The following is a 21,698-nucleotide window of genomic DNA, read 5'->3' on the forward strand; positions in this document are numbered from 1 at the left end:
TGCTATGTAGCATAAAACTATAGGACTGAAGATGACACCCTTCTTTGGATGAACCTTAGGAATAGGGTTGCAAGTGTGGAAAGAGTTTCAGTCACCTGACCCTGAAAAGTCAAGCTCAGTTTCACTGGCCTCTACTGAGGGTACATGTTCTATGTGTTTTAGACCTAAAAAAAAAAAGTATCATCAGGTGCTGACCTATAATGCTAACCCTTCTGCCACTGCTTTCTAACCATTCAATGTACACTTTCCCTTGGGCTTGATCCCCTCCCACGACACACAAGCATGCGTATATTTCCTCCCTAATCCTTAATCTAAACTAGAGTCCACTGTCTAATTACCTCTCTTAGAAAACAGGTTTCATTCATGTCACAGAAATCAACTTTGCAGTGTCACTACACAGTTGTTAGGTAGTTCTCTGGTTCCAGCTTTGATATCTGTTGAGAGCAATCAAATGATGTAACCTGTACAGTGCAGCCTGTGAGAGTAATTTGGGTGGCTTTATACCATTGGTTTTTATGTTCAGGATGAAAGCCCATGGAGAAATGTGGGATACTATTGTTAACTTCATGCTGACAGCTCCCTCTGGGTACCTACAGATTTATTGTTAGTTGGAGGATCAACTTTAAAGGGAGAAAACCTTATGGTTGGTGATAACTATGCCTTTTGTGTTTCTTTATCACAGGAACAGGGGAAAATTGGAGTTGTCTTCAATATTGGCACAGTTGACATCTCCATCAAAGAGGAGAGAACCCCTGTAAATGATGGTAAATACCACGTGGTGCGCTTCACCAGGAATGGCGGCAATGCCACACTTCAGGTGGACAACTGGCCAGTGAATGAGCATTATCCCACAGGTACATGCTTTACTGTCAATGACCACATACCATCTTTTGCTCTCCCATTCTTACTCTAAGTGTTGATTTCTCATAACTCTCACCAAATCATGAAACACTGGATATTAAGCACACATTCATGTGTGTTTGTTTGTTTGGTTTTGTATGAGAAGATAAGGTATTCCTGTAGGGCTTGGTTCAGTGTAGGGAGCTTCTGGAGACTTACTAACTGTGCACTGAACACTGTAGGTTAACCTGAGGAATACTGCCTGACTGGCTCATACTAAAGATGATTACTGTAGGTTTTCCAGGGCATTGCGAATGATGACCAATGGAGGGAAGGGGTGCCTTCTCTATCAGGAGCTATTGTTGATAATCACAGGATAATCAGTTTGAGATCTGGACTCTGTGGTGGCATTTAGTCAGATGAAGTTGAAGATACAGATGGTCAGAGATTTCATAAACACTGTAAAATGAAGTTTACTAAACTTAGAATGATGACCATCAAGTCAGGGTAATAATGAGAGAAAAACTGAGAGTGGAGTTTCATTCATCTGGTTGACTTGGCCAATTTTTTCTTTCATTTACACTAAACCTTCCTTGATAATTCAGAGAGTGGTCCTAGTAGGCATTTTAACAGCAAGCATACTGGTGTGGGAGGGAGAGGGGTTAATCATGTGTTTAAATTTTATGGTCAAGGAGCATTTGCCAACAAACTCCCAGAGCCAGATGGCCAAATCAAGGGCAAAGGGAGGAAAGGTCGCTTTCTTTTAAAGAGATCATTCAAATGATCCATTAGCTTTCCCTCTCATCTCTCACTTCTCCCAGGAAAAGGGCCCTCAATTCTGATCGTAAAAGTTCCAGGAGTAGAAGGGAAAATACTGTGGCGAAGGGCCTTTGTTCCACAATTGTGTCATCACCTGGATGCAAGAGAATAGCTCAGAATACTGAATTTTTCACTAGTGTAGGCATGATGCTATGTTTTACTCTGTCTCCTACACTTCAAACTCTACCCCATAATTCTCTCACTGCCATCCTGTCAATTAGTGGAGTGAGCACAGAGGAAGGAAACCCAAAACACACTTCCAGAAGTTTAAGAGCTTCGGAGCTAATAATTATCACACTTTGGAGATATGCATCAAGTAAATTTACCTATTTGTGGCCCAAGAATTTTGAATGATTTGAGGGCTGTGATTGTTTTCATGCCCAATTCAGGATTCATTTTCTTTAAAAAACCAATCAGAAGTAATTGTGCTACTGTTTCCCATCCCATAGCCAGAGTCTTCCTATATTTTAAGAATCATGAGAGCATCTACAAACAGCATACAAGACTCCCAAATTATTGAAATAAAAAGCCTCACCGACCCATTTATCTTCCATGTCAGTCTCCGTACAATAGCCAGCTCAGCCTTTACTGGGAGTCTCTTGTCATACCCTTAGCACTTGTTAGATTAAGGCACAAAAATGACCTCATGCATTTATCTTTGAGCCTTTGAAGAGAGCCAGAAGTATTAGCAGGTACTATGAATTCTTATCATCATCCAAATTTGCTAGACACTAAGAGACCTTATTTTTAAATGTTTTGTGGTCAAACTCTGGGGGATGGGTGGTCAGGGGAATCAAAATAGCCTGAGATCTTAAAAGCTGCTCATTTGCTCAATGGAAACATCGCTCTTTCTCCATGCATGTTATCATTGGCCCCACTGGTAGTGCTGTAGGATTTGTTGTGTTTCTATTAGGAATTTCAAAGATTTCTAAATTTATATTAGCCACTTTCCCTGAGACAGTATAGAACCCAGAAGTTTGCTGAACACTCTTTAATGGCCATTTCATAACCACAGATATGTAAGAAAACCAGTGACCCTTGCTGTGTGCCTATCTCTTTGTATCTTTAGTTCCAAATTATGGGTTGCTTACTATGTTTTCAAAACAGAATGAACCTTTCTTTAATGTCATTGCTTACCACTGAAAACAATTGTTACTAGTAATCCTTGGTAACTGTTATTTAGTAATAATAAGTATTATTATTACAGAGCATGATACAGTATGGCAGTTATAAGTATGGGCTTTGGAGTCAAGTGGCTGGAGTTGGTCAGCTGTTAGTCTAAGGCAGGCTAGATTAAGATTTTGAAATGCCATAAGCACTGAAATACTTAGTGCCTCTCCCCACATGTAATTCAAAATACAACAACACTGTACCATAAAGTAAGTGTGTAAGAATTTCTAACACATATGATTTTTCTTCTCTGTCACGTTATGCTTTAAAAATACATTCTTTCTCCCCACATTCTCATTTTTTACTATTTTGTTTGGTTCTCTAAGTGTGTATTTTTCCTGTTTGTGGATCCAGCTTCCTACCAGTAACCTTGGGCAAGTTATTTAACCTCCCAACCTCTGTTAACTAGTCTATAAAATGGGATTATGGTAATACTTTCCAGGGCTAACATGAAGATTGAGTTGAATACATGTAAAATGTTCGACCTAATACTCTGTTACTTAATTCAGTACTCAATGAATGTTAGCTATGAGAATGATCAACCATTTGGGTAGCATTTTTTTTTTGACTGTTACGTATTCACTCAAACAGATCACTTCACTGACTATTAAACAACCCACTCTTCCCATCTCAGGGAGATGCTGTGTCTTTCCTAAAGTCACACAGTAAATGTGAAAGACCATATTCTCCCATTCTTAACTGGGCACAATTTCCACTATTGCTCCCACAAAAATTGGGGAATATTTTGAAAAATGCATGGATAGAAATGAGCATCTCTCTTCTTGTGTCATCTTAAATTTATTCTTTTTTTTTTTAAGTGTCCTATTACATAGGTCAGTACCAATCACCACGCAGAGGTGGTTATTGTAAGATGTGGAGTCAAAGATCCTTTTGAAAAGAAAAGGTTTCTTGAGCTGTGTTGAAAGACTCATTTGTAATGAGTCCAAGCTGTCCTCCTGACAACAGGGACAATATGCTTCCATGAAGCAGTTGAAGGAAGACTGAGTATTTGAAGGAGTGACCATCATACTTCATTGCCTAGATTGGAAAATGGCTTTAGAAAGTCCAAAACTATTTTTAATTTTTTTAAAGGGTAAATGTTTATTTTACCCTGGAAACATTTTACCTTTGAAACATTCTAGTCTTATGTTCCGCTCGATTCCGTAGGAGTGGTCACCTTTTGATTTTTGGATATCTTCTTTCTCTCCCTCTGTTACTGAAAGGATCCTCTTAACTAAATTTAAAGCATCCTTAGAGCAATCTGGCAAGGTTTAATTTATATTAAACCGTGAGATTAAAATACACCCTGTATCTGGGCATCCAGGAACAAAAGACATCTGGTCAGGCAAGCTTGACACAATTTCTACAAAAGTGATGTATTCTTTTCCCAAGCTATCCTATTTCATTCACTGTGATAAGTATAGAAACCATCAAAAGGACTTTAGTTGTGCTACTTGTCTCTTGCTAATGTCTAAACAGTAAAGAAATATGGAAGAGCTCCTACAGCATATTCACATAAGTTATCTCATTTTGAGGGCATGCTCTCAGGAAGTGTTCCTGCCCAACAGGTCCCTGTGTATCACGATGAATGGGTCAACTCCAAAATCTTCTCATGGACATTCATAGGATTTTATGTGGCTCTACTGAAACATCCCACTGTGAAATATTTAGAAACCAGCTGGGTCCAGGGCATGCGGTATTGACTCTTTGTGAATCAGGAAGGATCCAAAATGAAAGTCGTTCTATAGCCATTGGGATCTGATATCACTTAATTCTCAGGATAGAACTCAAAAGCAACTTCTTTCTTTGAACCTGAAAATAGAAAGGCTAAGGAACAGGAGAGGGAAATAAAAGAAGAATCAGCCCAGAGCTGGCATCCAGGTGCTGACAAATGTTCCTTATAAAGCCTCTGATTACTGTCTTGACACAATGCAGTAGTGGGGACAAGAGAGGGGAGGTGAAAGGTGAGTTAAGCGTGAGGGATTAATTTTAGCCCCAGCTCCAGGCAACCTGGGAGGCTGAGCTGACTGGGATTGTTAAAGATCCTCTCTGCCATGCCTGGGTGGCTGGTTATGTCACTGGGGCCACTAGACCCCTGAGCAGGGTGCATGCAGTAAGAGGCCTTTTAGGTCAGAGACAGGCTTCCTGGAAACTGAAGCCTGAGAAGCAGCTCTGATGTATAGGACTTTCTCTTTTCCCACTGCAGATGGTGCTGAGACCAGAGTATCCATTGCTTTTCTTTTTTTCTTGATATTACATGCCAACTCATTGGAAGGGCTCTTGATTGGATTCCCCTTTTCCAGTCAGTAAAATGCCCCCTGATGACCTGAGCTTAAATGTCTGACCACCCAGCTCAGAACATGAAAGATGTAGAAGAGGTTCAAAAGGATGTTGAAGTGGTTCTTCTTCTAGGACAGTAGATTAGAAAACTCTTCATATTTGAATGTGTCAAATTCCACAGAATCTTGTCTTTATAAGTATTGAAAGCACAAACATTGTTATAGTGCTTAGTGACGCTCAAAGTGCCTTCATATGCATTACTACATTTGAGCATCACTCTGTCCTGTGAGAGGGACCAAGTTTGGTATTATTACCACCATAGCCATATTCAGATTACATTTGAGGCTGTGAGGGGCTAAATAACTTACCCAGTATTCACACAGCTGAAGGAGTAAAGCCAAGATTCCTATCCTGATCTTCAGATTGCACTAATTCAAATTTCCTACCCATTTTCCTGTTTCTTAGAGTCATGATTTTATTGATACTAACATTAGGTTATTAGGGTTTTGTTTTGTTTTTTGTTTTTCCTTTTTTCACCAGGAATATTCTCAAGTAGAAGTGCCTGCCTGGACCAGTTCAGTTAGTTAGGGTTTCTCAACTTTGGCACTCTTGACATTTGCGGCTAGATAATTCTTTGTTGCAGGGGGCTGTCCTTTGTATTGCAGAATGTTTAGCAGTCTCCCTAACTTGCCTACTAGAGGCCAATAGCATGTCTCCAATGCCAGGAGTCCTCTGGGGGACACAGTTACCCCTGGCTGAACAGCAGTGAGTATGGAAAGTCTCTAACATATTTTATTTCAAATGCTTATTGTCCTTTTATAGCTTACACAGTACACATGCAATAAGAGAGATCTCTTTGTCCACATCTCATCTTCAATTATTGAGATTTTGAAGAGTTAAAAACAAGTCTATGTTCTTGACATGATGTTGAAATTTCTCAGGTCTTGGGTTTTCATTAATTCCTACCCAGGAGGTTTTCATTCCTTTTCTTTCTCTTTGCCTGCAAACATTTGAGGCCTTGCCAGATTCGAAGCAAGCATTAAAACAAGCCCCATCTACTTGCTCATTCATCCATTCAGGACCAGTGTTGCTTTCAGTTCAACTGGAGGAAAAATAAAAACCAATCGTGAAGTCCTGCAAGGGGAATAACAAGTGTAAATACAATCAAGAGGGAAAGCCCTATTTGAACATGTTTTCAAGACTGTACAGATATAATGGCAACTAGAGAGAGGCTCACTTAATGAATGTGTTTGAACATTGCTAGGTACATTTTAAAAACCATCTTATAAATATAAGTTCTTCGAACATTTGGTCACAAAAAGTATCAATTAATCACTCAAACCAGTGCATCCTGAATACTTGGACTGCTAAATAGGTCAACTTGTTGTCAGGAATGAATTAGGAGTCACAAACAGGTGAGTTTCTACTTATAAGGGACTTGTAACTTGTTGGGGTTAGTCTTTGGTGAAAAAAAATGTTTAGGGGTGCCTGGATGGCTCAGTTGGTTAAGCGTCAGACTTCCGCTCAGGTCATGATCTCCCAGTTCATGAGTTGGAGGCCCTCTTCAGGCTCTTCGCTGACAGCTCAGAGCCTGGAGCCTGCTTCTGATTCTGATTCTGTCTCTGTCTCTGTCTCTCTCTCTCTCTCTGTCCCTTCCCCACTCACATTCTGTCTCTCTCTCTAAAAAGAACAAACGTAATTTTTTTTTATTTTTAAAAAAAATTTTTTTTCCCAACGTTTATTTATTTTTGGGACAGAGAGATAACAGAGCATGAACGGGGGAGGGGCAGAGAGAGAGGGAGACACAGAATCGGAAACAGGCTCCAGGCTCTGAGCCATCAGCCCAGAGCCCGACGCGGGGCTCGAACTCACGGACCGCGAGATCGTGACCTGGCTGAAGTCGGACGCTTAACCGACTGCGCCACCCAGGTGCCCCTTCAAACGTAATTTTTTTTAATGAAACTATTTTTAAAATGTTCAAAATCTTTTCACTAGATTTTTTTTTTTTTTTTTTTTTTATCTTTTTATGAAGCACTGTTCTTTAACTGGGCTACAAATGAGATTCTCCTGGGAACTATTATAAACTACCAGTTCTCAGGCCCCAGTCTCAGGTAATCTAATTTAATTGGTCTGGGGTGTGGTCCTTAGATCAGCAGCATCAACATCACCTAGCAGCTTGTTAAAAATGGGGCATCTTGGGCCTCACCACAGACCCACTGAATTAGAATTTGCATTATAATAAGATACTCAGATAATCCGTGTGGAGTGTTAAATTTGAAAAACACTGGTCCAGGCATCAGTAGTTTTAAAAAGCTCCCATGGTCATTCTGTATGCAGGTAGGTTTGAGAATCACTGTTATTGAGAAAGCTAAAAATGACTCTTTTTTCTCCTTTCAGACTGACCACAGGGTTGTTTGACATGGTAACCACTAATTAACCACATTAGCCACACTTGCAATGCAGCTGATATGACTGAGACCCTGAAAATTTATTTTTATTGAGCAATTATTATGTCCTAAGCACTGAGGATTTAAATACATTTTTTACATTCATTCCTGTGGCCAGCACTATGAGGCTAGTGGCTGATGGCTTATATTGGACAGTGCAGGACTAGAATATACTCTCTCTTATTTCCTTTTACTTATTATATAAATGTAAATATTTACATCATCAATAAACTCATGGGCATTTACCTTCATTTACCTTCTGAACTCACCTAATGTATTTTGTCATTGTACAATCACTGGTTAATCACTCCACTTGAATCATGGGATTGTTATCCCAGAGATATAGAAATGGCAGATGCTACTATCAACCAAATTCATCCAGATGGTGATGGCTACCCTTTTTGAGCATTTCCTACCTACTTCCCACTTCAGGTATAACATATTATTTACCCTCGGTACAACGCTTGAGATCGCTGTTAATTTTATGCCCATTTCCTAGATTAGGAGCCGTTCAGAGACTTTAGGTACTTGACTAGCTCACAGAATTTTTCTCTCAGGTTAAATCTCTAGTTTCTGCCAAGTTACAAGTTAGCATTTCCCTGGGCATTTATGACATTTGCTTTGCTCCACAACATTGGTTAGTTCTTTGGGGACTTTGGCAGCCTCTTTCTTTTCACAATCCTCTTTTACCTTCTAGCACCATCTCTACATGGATGGGAAGGGCTTTATTAGATGAAAGTCTGTTTTACTGTTTAATGGTCTTGCTTGGGGGATAGGAGAGTTTTGAGAGGGTGCATAGTATTTTTTTTCTTTAATTTTTGTTTTATCAGGCAACCTTCCTTTCTCTTCTGTGAATTCCCAGCCACAAGATAAATAGCCTCGTCTCTTACAAGTTAAATACAATTACTGCTATCAAACCTAGAGTCTTCCTGTCCCTGTAAATGTCTCTTAGAAGCTGATAAGTGTTTCAAGGCAAACTGTGAGCTTTTGGCTAATGCTAAAATTAAACATAACCACCACAAAACGACAAGAATACACACACAAGCGCAAGCACATTTATATACACATACATGTTTACATGCACACACACCCTATGGAAGGTAACATTTGGGATAGAGGGAAAAGGAACTCATAAACACATGACACATGGACACAAGACACATGTCCCTGAGACACTAAACCAACACATGACTCAAGGTTATTTATGATACAAGTAAATAACACGCAAAGGAGTTTGTAACCATTATGAAGATTTACACCAGATAATATGACAGCAATTATAGTGACTAAAGACATTATTTATCCAGAATTCATTTGTAAATGGGGCAGTGCTTTTGATATAGAGAGTTGTTCATCAAAAGAATAGTGTTTCTGGGAACTTCTATAGGACTTTATGAGGTACACATCTTGGGTCTTGGTTCATGCTTTTCTCATCTTTCATAGACTGCCTTGAGATTTAGAAGGGAAGATGGAATTTAACAAATTAAAAGCCATATGTTAATTATTTACTTAATCATACATTAAATGGTATATATGTTATAGTCTAGGAACTCAGTGAGAGAAGTAAAGAGAAAATTGAGGGTCACTTCCAGACCATTAAGGTCATTCAACTAGATACGTAAAGAAAAGGATTTCTTAATTTCTGTGAATAATGAGTACATGTACATATGAAACCAAACACTTTCAAGATTAGAAATACAGTGTGGTCACCTTTTATGTGATTTTTAAATTATGCTCACTTGAGATTAATGTGACATAAAAGTACTAATGACATCTCACTCTATGCAAGGCATCTATAATTAACACAGATTCTTCCAAATTAAACCAATCATCAAATATTGCATAATGTCAAAACCAGGCTAAGTGAATTGTGTTTGATTTTTCCTATTGTCACCAAGAAGCTCCAGTTTAGATAGTAAATAGAAATTCTGGTCTACAAAATGGGTCTTAATTATTAAAATTCAGAATCATTATCCTAACCGTAAAATGCAACTACCCTGTACTGTTTTCTCTCTGCCCCAGAGTTAGATGGACATCAAATGCCCTAAGACCTGTCCAAGAGTGTAGCTTTATTTATAGAAAAATTTCCCACTTCAGTCTCTTCAGTTTAAGTCTTATACAAGGTTGCAGGGTCCCTGTAGTTATTTAAAGTCTAAAAAGAACATTGAGCTTCTTATAGAAAGGAGGTGCATAAATATCCAATAATAATAATATATATTCACACACAGTATGTCATTTATAATTCTATAAAGCACGGAGGGTAATGAAAGGCACTCTAAACTGTAAATCACTCAATCGATTGTAATCATATTGCAGCTCATCTCAAAGAGATAAAGACTTTCCACTCCTCTAAAATCCCTGTCAATACCCCAGCAGGCTGAAGAAGGAGCAAAGCAGGGTCAGAGGAGGAAAGAGAGAACGAGTCAAGGACAAAGGGACACTTTTAATCTTCAGTTCATGGAGTGAATGTGGACTGGATTTGATTCCCACTGATACTTAGTTTGGTTTATGAGATGCTTTCTTTTTCACATGGTACTTTTATAGCCTTACAGTAAGTCCCTGATGCTCTGTGTGTGCCTCGATGGAGGGGTTTGCCACATACCAATGATTGATATACGGTGCTGCAGAAGAACAATTGGGAACTTAGGCATATAAGTGGAAGATGACAGTTCAAGCCAAAAGCTAAGGTTATATCAAACTGTATGTTGGAAATGAGTTGATAATGGGCCAGAAGAAAATTTATATTGTATTTTCAAGCAGCAGTGACACTTCAGAAGTCTCTTCACTAACTGATGTTTCCTTTTATTAAGAAGAGATGTTGCTAATCCCCCATCCTCATCAACAGGGTGAGTTTGAGTGGAGTGATCTCCTTATTATGCATTTATTCATTCCACCACTCAACAAATATTAATTCAAAACCTACTTTGCATATGAATCCATGCCAAATGATGGGTAGATGATGGGAAATAAAACAAAGCCTCTGCCCTCAAGAATCTTATAGCCTAGTGAAAGAGAAGGGCATATACACAAGCAAGATAATTTTCATACTTAAATTTTATTATGCAGTTATTAAGTGCCAGGCATCACACTAAAACTTATATTAAATCTCTAAAGTAGCCCTAAGAGGAAAAGACTATTTTTATCAACATTTTATGAATGGTAACATGGAGGCCTGTTAGGTTAGCTCTCTCGGGGTTTTAAGCTAGTACACAAATATCTGGAATTCAAGCCTGTATCTCTTGGGAGGCAAATGTAATGCTTCTGGGCACTAGACCATATTGTACCTACAGTTCTAAGTAGCATAAGAAGGCACTGCAGGTGGCATCTGGATTCAGTGGCACACATAAGTACCTGATGGAGCCTGAGGACCAGATAGGAGTAGCATGGGATAGAATTTGGGATGTGACCTAGGGTCCTCTAGGACAACGCTAACCAACTCTGCTCCCCTACTTACCTAGACATACAGAAGCATAAACTGTGACATGACAACCTGCAACATTCACACTGAAGGAACGAACGGGCAGCCATTGTTCATACCTTATTTCACTTAGTGTGATCTGCCCAATGGTTACAGGAGACAAGTATTAATCTCTTTCTTTTATAGAAGAATAAGCCAAGGTTCTGGGAGCTGATCACATTTGTTGCAGTCACAGGTGCAGAAGGTGTCAACACTGGGATTCTATATAGATTTTTGTTTGTTCCTATACTCCTCTCTCTTTCTCTTACCCCATATTTCCATCTGTTTCCTAGGGGTACTTCAGTTTGTATTGTGTATAGAGCTCAAAATCATTTGGCTGACAGAGGTAAATTCACATGCAAATTTACTATTGTTTTCCACATCCCAGTGCATGCAGTACACTCTGTAATCACATTATTAAACATTTACTAGAAATGTGTTTCTGCCTGATGCACAATTGCCAGTCTCAATGTTTAATTAAACTAAATTTGTTTTCATTTTAATCACATTATTGAAATGTGGTTTTCTCGGAGTTCAATGGTGAAATCTTCATTCCAAATGCCTGCAAGTATGTGAGAGCTGTGTATCCTGGACAAGGGTATGAGGATATTATAACATATCCTTGAATAAGGGATTTTAGGGGAATAATGTGAATTAATAATACGTGACACTGATATAGTACTTATTTTGTGTCAGGCTCACAGATTATCACCTTGAATTCTCACAGCATCCTAGAAATTGATTCTATTATTATTCTCATTTTGGAGATGAGGAAACAGAGTCTCAAAGAGTTTGAGTAATATACTCTCCAGTATCCTACAACTAGTAGGTGATGAGGCCAACTTGGATTTGAACATAGGCATGGAAAACCTGATTGATTTATTTTATTTTATTTTATTTTATTTTAATTTTATTTATTTTATTTTATTTTATTTTTTAATTTAATTTAAGCGTTTTCTACACCCAACATGGGGCTCAAATTCACAACCCCAAGATCAAGAGTCACATACACTTCTGACTGAGCCAGCCATGCGCCCCCCTGATATCTTCATTTAGAGAAACTTCTTCTCTAAAAGGCCAAATAATAAAAATTATAGGCTCTGCAAATTATGAGGTCTTTGTTGCAATTATTTAACTCTGCTGTTGTGCAAAACAACCCTAGACAACACATAAATGAATGGGCAGTGCTGTGTTCTAATAAAACAATTTACAGAAAGAAACTATAAGCCAGATTTACCCATTGGTTGTAGTTAAGGAGTCCTCGATCTAGATCATGCATATTTTGAAGCCTATAGCTCTGTTGTTACTGATCCATTAGCTTCATTTTGTGGATTGTTTTATCTCTGTTAAGAATAAAGGGAACAAGATAATCGCTAAGTGGATGAGTTAAATCTGAGAGACATGAGGATAGTATTGTTAAGTAGAGTACTGTAGACCCACTGGTGAGGTTAATTCAGGATAAAGAAATACACAAGTGGGACACACAATCCATGTACCTGTACTTAAACAACAATCCAACCATACACTGTTTTCTTAACTGAACACCAAAGACACAGATTCAGTTCTACCTTCATTTATGTTATGTCGTACATTGCTTAGAACAAGATCTGAAAATAACAAACTAAAAGCCTTAATATTTCTCTAGTTCTGTTACTTCTACTTGTAACGGTAAGTGGTAGTGATCCAAATACACTCTTTCTCACACACTTCTTAAGGGAGTTGCATACTTTTCTTTTGAATTTATTTATTTATTTTTTTAGCCGGCTCAGCTTCCCTAACCTATTCTCCATAGCCCTTCTGCATAAAGGCTCCACCTGACCTCTTAGCATTTATCTTTTCTTTTACCCACTCACTGATATGTCCATCTTCTGAGTCCCAGAGAACCTTCTTTTCATTTTCTTGGCATTGGTTGTCCCTAACTGGTTGTTGGGAGCTTCCTACTTATGCTTTTATTCTGTTTTTGGCCATTGATCTGCCATTTCTAGGGTGGACTCTTCTTAGATGTGATCCAGCTTATTTCTTTTTGTTCACTTCTAGAGATTTTAGAATCTGTTTCTATTTATTAAAGGAACAAGTACCAGATTCTACTTTATAGATGTATGTATATGTGTATGTATATGTATATGCATAGCATGCACAAGTTTAAATTTTTAAAAATCAAACTAAGGAAGACCAGATTTTACTAATAGAAAATGGCAGCCCCTCCACATTTTTCTGACCTCAGTATTGACTCTAATAAGAGTCAAAGTTTCCACTCTCAGAGTAGAAAGCATATACCACCAGACTGCTCTCTACCACCCAAGCAAAGTAGTCACAGTGAGGGAATCTATTAATTCCCCCCACCTCTTTTTTTTTTTTTGACTCAAAGTGGCAATATAGCAGGTGTTCAATAAATGGGAAACTGCACATCTGTGCTGAAATTATTGGAGACTTTTGATTCCATTGTGTATATACAACAGTGTACATCAAGGTAAAGAGTATCCTTTACAAGCATTACATATGCTTAATTTCGGGGCACCTGGGTGGCCCAGTCGGTTAAGCCACCTCTCTCTCTGCCCCTCCCCTACTCACACGGTCTCTGTCTCTCTCAAAATAAATAAATAAACTTAAAGAAATTTTAATATACTTAATTTCATTTTATTTTTTATTTTTTTTTTAATTTTTTTTTTCAACGTTTATTTATTTTTGGGACAGAGGGAGACAGAGCATGAACGGGGGAGGGGCAGAGAGAGAGGGAGACACAGAATCGGAAACAGGCTCCAGGCTCTGAGCCATCAGCCCAGAGCCCAATGCGGGGCTCGAACTCACGGACCGTGAGATCTTGACCTGGCTGAAGTCGGACGCTTAACCGACTGCGCCACCCAGGCGCCCCAATATACTTAATTTCATTTTAAATAAAATCCAAATATGACAGATTTTGTTATTATGAAAAGCTTTTGAAATTTTACTGGGAAATTTTCTTTGTTGTCACAATTAAATCTTATTTGAGATGATTCACTATAGGTCTTGAAGAGTGAATTTCCTAGTGTACTTAGACAAAATGGTAGAAGAGAAAAAGAACATTCAGGCATCCATGAAAGTTTAAAAAATAACTAAATATAAATCTGACATAGATATATATGTAGAGTAAAAATAAATCTAAAATCTTCTCAGACAGCCAAGGTTTAGAAATACTTAGTAGGTCATTTTCAAACCTATATAAAACTGTTGTGAGCTGTTGACTATTTCAAATAAAATAGGAATTTATATAAGTGAAGTACAAACTGAAATAGAACCAAAATGCTTTTAGACTTTCAAAATGAATAGCCGGAATTTTACTGAATTTTCTGTGTGGTGAGGGTGGAGCTGGACCTCCAGAGAGGAAAAAAAATGAAGCTAATACATGGAAAAGAAGATATTGCTCCCAGGGGGCAATTGAGGTCTCCTAGAGGGGAGAAACCAAGTGAAATCTAACAGTCTTGCTTCATTTTGTAGCTTTCTTCTACTAAGACCTCAGAGAATTTTGAGTTCCAAGAAGGTCCATAAAGGGAATTTTGAAATACTCTTAACAGATCTGTTCTTGAAATAAGGCCACTGAACTGAGCAAGGTGCTTTGCCAACACATTGACTCAGAGTCCTGACCAACCCTGATCCCAGGCCTTTACAACAATTCTCTGGCCTTATTCCCATCCCCAGTAGCTGTACAAAATTCATCCACAACACTTCTTCCAAGCCCTACCTTCTAGTGATCTGGTTGAAATGCACTAGTAGTTGTAGAGGTCACCAATAAACACTCAGGCCAAAACATTAATGAACTTTTCAGTCAGTAAATCCAGCTCATTCTGTGGCTGCATAATTACATAGCTGCATCATTCTGTCAGGTTGTAGTTGCTTTAATTTTTTCTGGTCAATGAGAATAATCAATATAAGTATACTTTGTTCCTCTTGCTTGTGGCTTTGATTTCTTGATTTGTGTCACTCCCCTCCACGGCAGCTACTTTGAACAAGTGAACTGTTAACTGCTCAAGAGTTTGAGCAGTAATTGTGTACCTTCAAACCTCACTGCCTTTTAAATGGGTACTAACACCTGAAATCCGAATTGTCACAGCCAACTTCTAGGGACAGAAGCAACCCTAGTATCTGCATTCCTTTGTTAACAGAAACCATGCAGATCCTTCTGTGTAAGTATTTATTAAGCATCCATCTCTATAAATCTTTGTACTAGGAAGTGAATAATAAATAGGAATTGGACCATTATTCAATCAGAATATATATATATATATATATATATATATACATATATATATATATATATATATATATATATATATATATATATATATAATTTATTTATTTATTTTGAGAGAGAGAGAGAGATTGCAAGCTTGAGCAGGGAGGCGCAGAGAGAGAAGAATAGAGAGAAAATCTCCAGCAGGCTCTGCACTGTCAGCTCAGAGCCCATCATGGGGCTTGAACTCACAAACCATGAGCCCAACACCTGAGCTGAAACAGAATTGATCTCTTAACCAACTGAGCCACCCAAGTGGAAATTTATTTATTTACTAATCACTGTGTCTAGGTTCCCTTTCAGAGTCACACCCAGATACAAATCTTGGAAAGAAAAATAAATAATAATAAGATACATCTTTGGACAGCATCCCTTAATTTGGTTAGATGGGAAATTGCAATCCCTGTTCAGAAATCTAAAAACCTGTAAGGATTCCAATGTGATTTAAAATAAGCCACCATCGGGGCGCCTGGGTGGCGCAGTTGGTTAAGCGTCCGACTTCAGCCAGGTCACGATCTCGCAGTCCGTGAGTTCGAGCCCCGCGTCGGGCTCTGGGCTGATGGCTCAGAGCCTGGAGCCTGTTTCCGATTCTGTGTCTCCCTCTCTCTCTGCCCCTCCCCCGTTCATGCTCTGTCTCTCTCTGTCCCAAAAATAAATAAACGTTGAAAAAAAAAAATTAAATAAATAAATAAATAAAATAAAATAAGCCACCATCCCTGATAATCCAAAATGAAAACATCAAAACAAGAAAACTGCATGTGCTTCTCTCACCTGTTTCATCTCTGGTCCTAATTGTGCGTTGTACTTAGTCATGTTCTCAGTGCTTTTTGACAAGAAAGCAATGAGGCATCAGCAGACACTGCATGAACTTCAGTAGGCAAATCGAGTCACTCAAGGGCCTTCTTTTAATATCTTGGCTCATTATTGCAAAGATAAAAGTGGGGTTTCTGAACGAGTAAAATTCAAAGGAACTTAGCAATTAGATTGGTGATAATACTAGATCATCTGGTACATTTTCTTGGTTGGTTCAGAAATTTCTACACAAACGGACTACTCTAATTTGACTAGTATAATTTGCACTGTTACAGATGATACAGTTTGCCTTTCTTCTACCAAGAAAATAGATCTGTCTTATTTCTCCTCTTCGGCTTGAAAAGCATTTTTGTTCAACTCCATTATCACTAGGAATGTCATTTGAAATTATTCTCAGTCATTTCTTTAAATCCTAGATATTTTTTTCTTACAGATATCTAGGAGCTGTTTCTTGTGGAAAGGTGCAAAGTTCTATGGAGAATATATGAAGACATTCTTTCCTTTCAGATATTTATAAATTCTCTCTACACAAGATACACACACACACATCAATGGGTAAATACTAAAAACCTTGCATTTGCGTCAGCACAAATAAATATGTGGAAGCATAAAATAGCCTAATGATCTTTAGATAGTCCTCAGATAACCAAGATTTAATATCATGTTATTTGAAATCTTATATTAAATAGTTAAAAGAAGGGAGAGTTATTAATATTTTATTCATATATTTCAAATTTGTAGGTTTTAAGAGGTTATAAGAACCTTGGCAATCATTTAAACTTTCAAAGATAATAAGTTAATAATTTATTGGAGTCAGAGCACCTGCCTCTGTTTGAGGTAGCAGTAGTCTAGTCATCAATTTCATGAATATTCTTGAGCACTTAATATGTGTCAGTATTTCATGTCACTCTGTGTTAGAAAAGGGATTGTGGAAGTAGGATGGTGTGAAAAGATTTTTCTTTAAATCTTGTTTGTAAGGTGATTATAGTTTCATACCAAACAATAGCAACAGCAACAAAACATGCCCTCAAGAACTGATATTCACTTGCAGGATAGAGGAGTCTGGGTTCTAGGTAAATATTTTAAATGTATGGATGATATTGCAGAATTGTTGACCACTTTCTTAAAAGTATTAAAAAAACTGATTGTCTTTTAAGAAATTGATATTCTGGCCAATACATTTACAATTTGAGCTAATACTCGAGGTGTGACTTAAAACATGACATACTTCTAATTATTGACAACTATGTGTCATTGGAGTTGTCAGTCAAAACATCTAGATGTTAGCTGTTCTTACTCTTTATTTAATCCCTTAGCTTTTGATTGTTTTGATGCTTCTCTCTACAATCCAACTGCCATGCTAATGTAATACAATTCTGACACCAGCTATTAAGTCCTGGAAAAATAACTTCTAAACTCTCTTCAGTGAGTTTATGAAGGTCACTTTTCGCTGATCCATTAGCTTTAAAAGGAGTTGAAAAGGCAGGGCCTGCTTTTTAAAAGCCAAATTGCAAGGTGGGAATGTTGTTTTGTCTGGTTTTGGTCTTCAATTCAGTGTTTTGCTTTGTTTTTATTGTCTTGTATTAGTAGGGAGTGTGGTGAAGTGGATCTTTCTATTCTAAGCCTCAGGAACGCTATTTGTAATCAGTGATTATTCATATCCTGCAGGAACATCAATGGTTTGCTTTGGTTCGAAGGTTGGAGTAAGGGATGGGAGTAAAGGCAATGTTAGCTCAGAAAAAAAGGCAATCCTTTTCTATTCCCCACGGAATCCTTTACGGAGTAAAAAAAAAAAAAAAAAAATCCATTGGTAGGTAGGGGCTACAGTTCCAGAACATCTTGCCATTAAGTCCAGCCTGCTTTTCTTACAAGCCTCTATCTACCCCTCATTTGAATAGTGATGACAGGAGGTTACATAAGTTGCTGAATAGTCCCTTGTTACCTCTAGAGTCAGCCCCACCACCCTCCCACTCTTAATCTGGTCCAAGCTAGAAATGGGGACCAGAGAAGTATCAGCGCTTCTCTGGTTTTCCTGCCCTGTCCCGGCTTCCTCATGTTCCTGACCTGTCCCTCTCCTCTGAGGAGCTGTGTTACTGCATCCCTTTCCTTCGAATAGATAATTATCTCTTAGGAATGAACAAGAGGGCTAAATATAGGTCGCAGGTCCTTCCTGATGCCTCCCTGTCTCCATTCCAGGACCCCTAAGTCTTGCACCACACAAGCTCCTCTGACTCCACAGACAGCAGCTGAGCACCTCCCCCTCTTTCTGTTGGTCCTTGATGGAAACCCTCACATAGGAAGCTGCTTCATTTACCCAACCTCTGCTTCCCAGTCTTTGCTGGATTTCCCAACTCCCTGGCTGTATCTGAATAACAGAATCGTTCCAAACCTTTGTTACTGATTGGCTCATGTGTCTGTGGGTCTTATAGGTGTGTTTTTCGGCTGGCTTGGATGGAGCTAGATGGTCTTGATGGCCTCCCTCACATGTTTGGGGCCTCAGCTAAACTGGAGGAGTGGCTTGGATGGCTGGGGTCTTTCTTCTCATGGTCTCTGATCCTCCAGGAGCTGAGACTGGTTTTGGCTTTCTTGATATGGCAGTCTCGGGCTTCAGCAGCATGAGAGGGCAGCACTATCATGCCAAGGCTGTTCAAAACTCCACTTACATCCTGTTTGCTAATGTGCCCTGTGCAAAACAAAGCAAGTGTCAGGGCCAACCCAGAATCAAGGGGTAGAAAAGTAGACTAAAGCTCTGATGGGTGGAGTGACAACGTCTCATTGCAAAGGGGCGTGGATATCAGAATGGAAATGTAGCTATTTTGCAGGGAGGTTTAGTAGGAAGCTTGGGAAAGGTTGTCACAACTGTAATTGTATTTCCTTACACATTCGTTCTCTCAACCCTAAATTCAGGACTCAATGTGAAGTTGTAAACTAGTGGCTTTCACTGAGGAATTGTCCCCTCCCTACTTTTTTTCTTTAAAGTATGACACTTTGGAATTAATCTTGGCTCTAACTGCCATATCATATGGCTGCCTTCTTTTTTTTATTTTCCTCAGCATGTCTTATCACTGTGCCTAAATTGAGTTAATTGCTTTTTTAAAAATTAAATGTCCATTTTTTAAAATTTTAATCTTGTTTTTATATTCCCTTTGGATACTTTCAAATACTTTATCTGCTTTTGTTTTGAGTATTTGTGATATATTGGTGCTATTTATGAAAAGAGTTTTATTTGTATGGGCTGTGTTGTCCAGTTCATTTTTTTCCTTTGCTTTTCTTCTCCCCCCCCCATCCCCCCCCGCACCTTTTTTTCTTCTTTTTAGCAAAGATAGTTATGCTATAAAAACAGTCCCCTTGCTGATCTATAATTTTCTCTAGACATTTTCTCTGAGCTCCATGCATTGTTTATCATTACCCTTTGTTTATAGCCAGATTTGGGGCCATGCTGCAATTCTCATAAACAAATCAATTTGAATTAATTTGCCAAGTAGAGTTAACGAGGCATTGTATGAATTTAAGATATACTACAACTATTGCATTCCCTGAGGTCATTTCCTCCCGGGGAAAATTTTGATTCTTGTACCACATTGCAGTAGTGTATATCTGACCTTTGAATCTTGCACCAAATGATGCGTGGCTGCCAACTGGTTCATTTTTTGAAAAGCCTCGGAAATGCCATCTAACCAAACAAATAGGAGTTCAGACAATTCTTTAATTAATACCTTTGATGGGGGGGGAGGGTTCTCTTTAAAATCTGTACTCTCTGATGCTTGCCTATGCTAGGAGTCCTATTTCCAGTGACATTTTAAATGGGAAGGTTGAGAAACATTCAAATAGGGAAAACATATTTCTTAGATAATCTTTGAAATCCCTTCCACCTTAATATTGTACACCCCTTCTCCCAAAATATAAACTGTAAGTTCCAAAGAACTCTACTCCCAGAAGCAGCATTTTAAACTACAAAACATAACAACATTTGCTTAAGCAGGATCTCTGTGGTTGTGTATCCTTCCCTTCAAGCCCACCCCTTCACCCTTACACATCATCTGTCACCAACACGTCATGTAGAAAGGAAAATTTCCCTCAGAATGTAAAAGCTGGGGGGAAAAAAAGGAATGTAAAGGCCAGTACGCACAAATGAATGGGAAAATCCAGTTCTCCTTTACTCTGAGGAAATGCTTTAGGAAATAGAGTTTCTCAAGGGAGTTCAAATCTCTGGGTCTTAGATGTATAATTTCCCTGATGCTTAAGGAATTGAACCCAAGCCCCCATTAATGTCTTCTCAGTCAGAAGAGAAACCTAGGTTGGGAAAAGTGTCCCAAATTTTACATTGTAAAGAAGGATGAATCTCTTAAATTTGAGACTGATACATACAAATTCTCAAGTGTTTTGTGTAACAGAAAAATCATTATGCATTTAACTGTATTTAACAAAGAATCTGATAATGGCTAAGGACTAACATAGGCTCATCAAAACAAGTCTTACCAAACTAGTCTAATTCCCTTTGGGTGACATTAGCAAACTGGCAGATGAGAGAATGTTATAGACACAGTGTGTCTTCATTTCCCTGGAAGAGTATAATATCAAGAGAGCTATGACAGTATCTTAAGAAGATCTGCCTCTAGTTGAACTGAAACAGTGAGATGAAGCTTTTTAGTTCCCTGTGTCTATTGCTGTGTAACAAATCACCCCAAAACATAGTGGCTTAAAACAACAAAAACTTACCATTCCACAGTTTCTGTAGGTCGGGATTTGGTAGCAACTTAGTTGACTGGATCTGGATCAAGGTGGCTGATGAGTTGACATCAAGATCGCAACTGGGTCTGCAGTCATCTCAAGACTTACATAGGCATGGAGGGTCTGGTAGCCTCAGGTCCTTGAACATGTAGGTCTCTCCAAAGGGCTTAAGTGTCCTTATGATATAATACTAGCTTCCCTAGAATGGGTATTGAGAGGGAGAGGGAGAATGAGGGAGGGAGAGAAAATGAGAGAGAAGTCACAGTGCCTTTTTTGACCTAGTCTCTCAAGTCACACACTGTCCCTTCCAACATACGCTGTTCTTTAGAATTGAGTCAGTACTAAGAAGAGCCCACGTGCAAGGTTGGAGAATCAAGCCCCGTGTCTTACAGAAAGGAGTTTTAAAGAATTTGTAGACATTTTAAAGCCATCACAAAATCCTATTCTGTAAATTTTTCAGGGTCTTGAATAAAAGCACAAAGTTATGCTTATCAAATTTGCAGATGGCATAAAGCTGAGAAATGTGTCTCCTACAAGAGACAAAAGGCCTAGAGTTAAGCATTTTCTTATCAGGTCGGAATGCTGCTATGAAAGAAAAATGAATAAATTTAATGGGGTGTAATTAAAGTCCCGCTTTGAAGTTCATAAAGTGTATTGCGTGACCGTAAGATGGCCAAAACTTTGCAGAAAGCAATTCAGTTAGAAATTGTGCTGGGTTTTAGTTGGAAATAAGCCTCATGTGTGACAGTCCCATGATGTGGTTGTTTAGACAAGTGTTGCAAACCAGTATATTAACCAGATCAAGGGTGGGTAGTACACAATACAGTGATTGTGGTCTTTAGATCCCTTGGGAATAATATATTCATTTGTACGT

General features: G+C 38.5%; 1 protein-coding gene across 41 annotated transcripts in view; it reads left to right on the forward strand.

Moving 5' to 3' along the window:
• NRXN3 (neurexin 3) overlaps positions 1–21,698 on the forward strand; it is a 1,583,151-nt gene that overhangs the window by 1,398,271 nt on the left and 163,182 nt on the right. For all 41 annotated transcript variants that reach the window (XR_005791087.1, XR_005791088.1, XR_005791089.1 and 38 more), the window contains one exon: positions 683–854. Coding sequence is in view for 38 of the 41 variants with exons in the window: in XM_040477865.1 (XP_040333799.1) it covers positions 683–854 (172 nt within the window). In the remaining 3 variants the exon portion in view is untranslated. The remainder of the gene's footprint in view (positions 1–682; positions 855–21,698) is intronic.

This window comes from Herpailurus yagouaroundi, unplaced genomic scaffold, assembly GCF_014898765.1.
Source record: "Herpailurus yagouaroundi ecotype Mexico unplaced genomic scaffold, PumYag 141, whole genome shotgun sequence".
NCBI classification, from domain to species: Eukaryota; Metazoa; Chordata; class Mammalia; order Carnivora; family Felidae; genus Herpailurus; species Herpailurus yagouaroundi.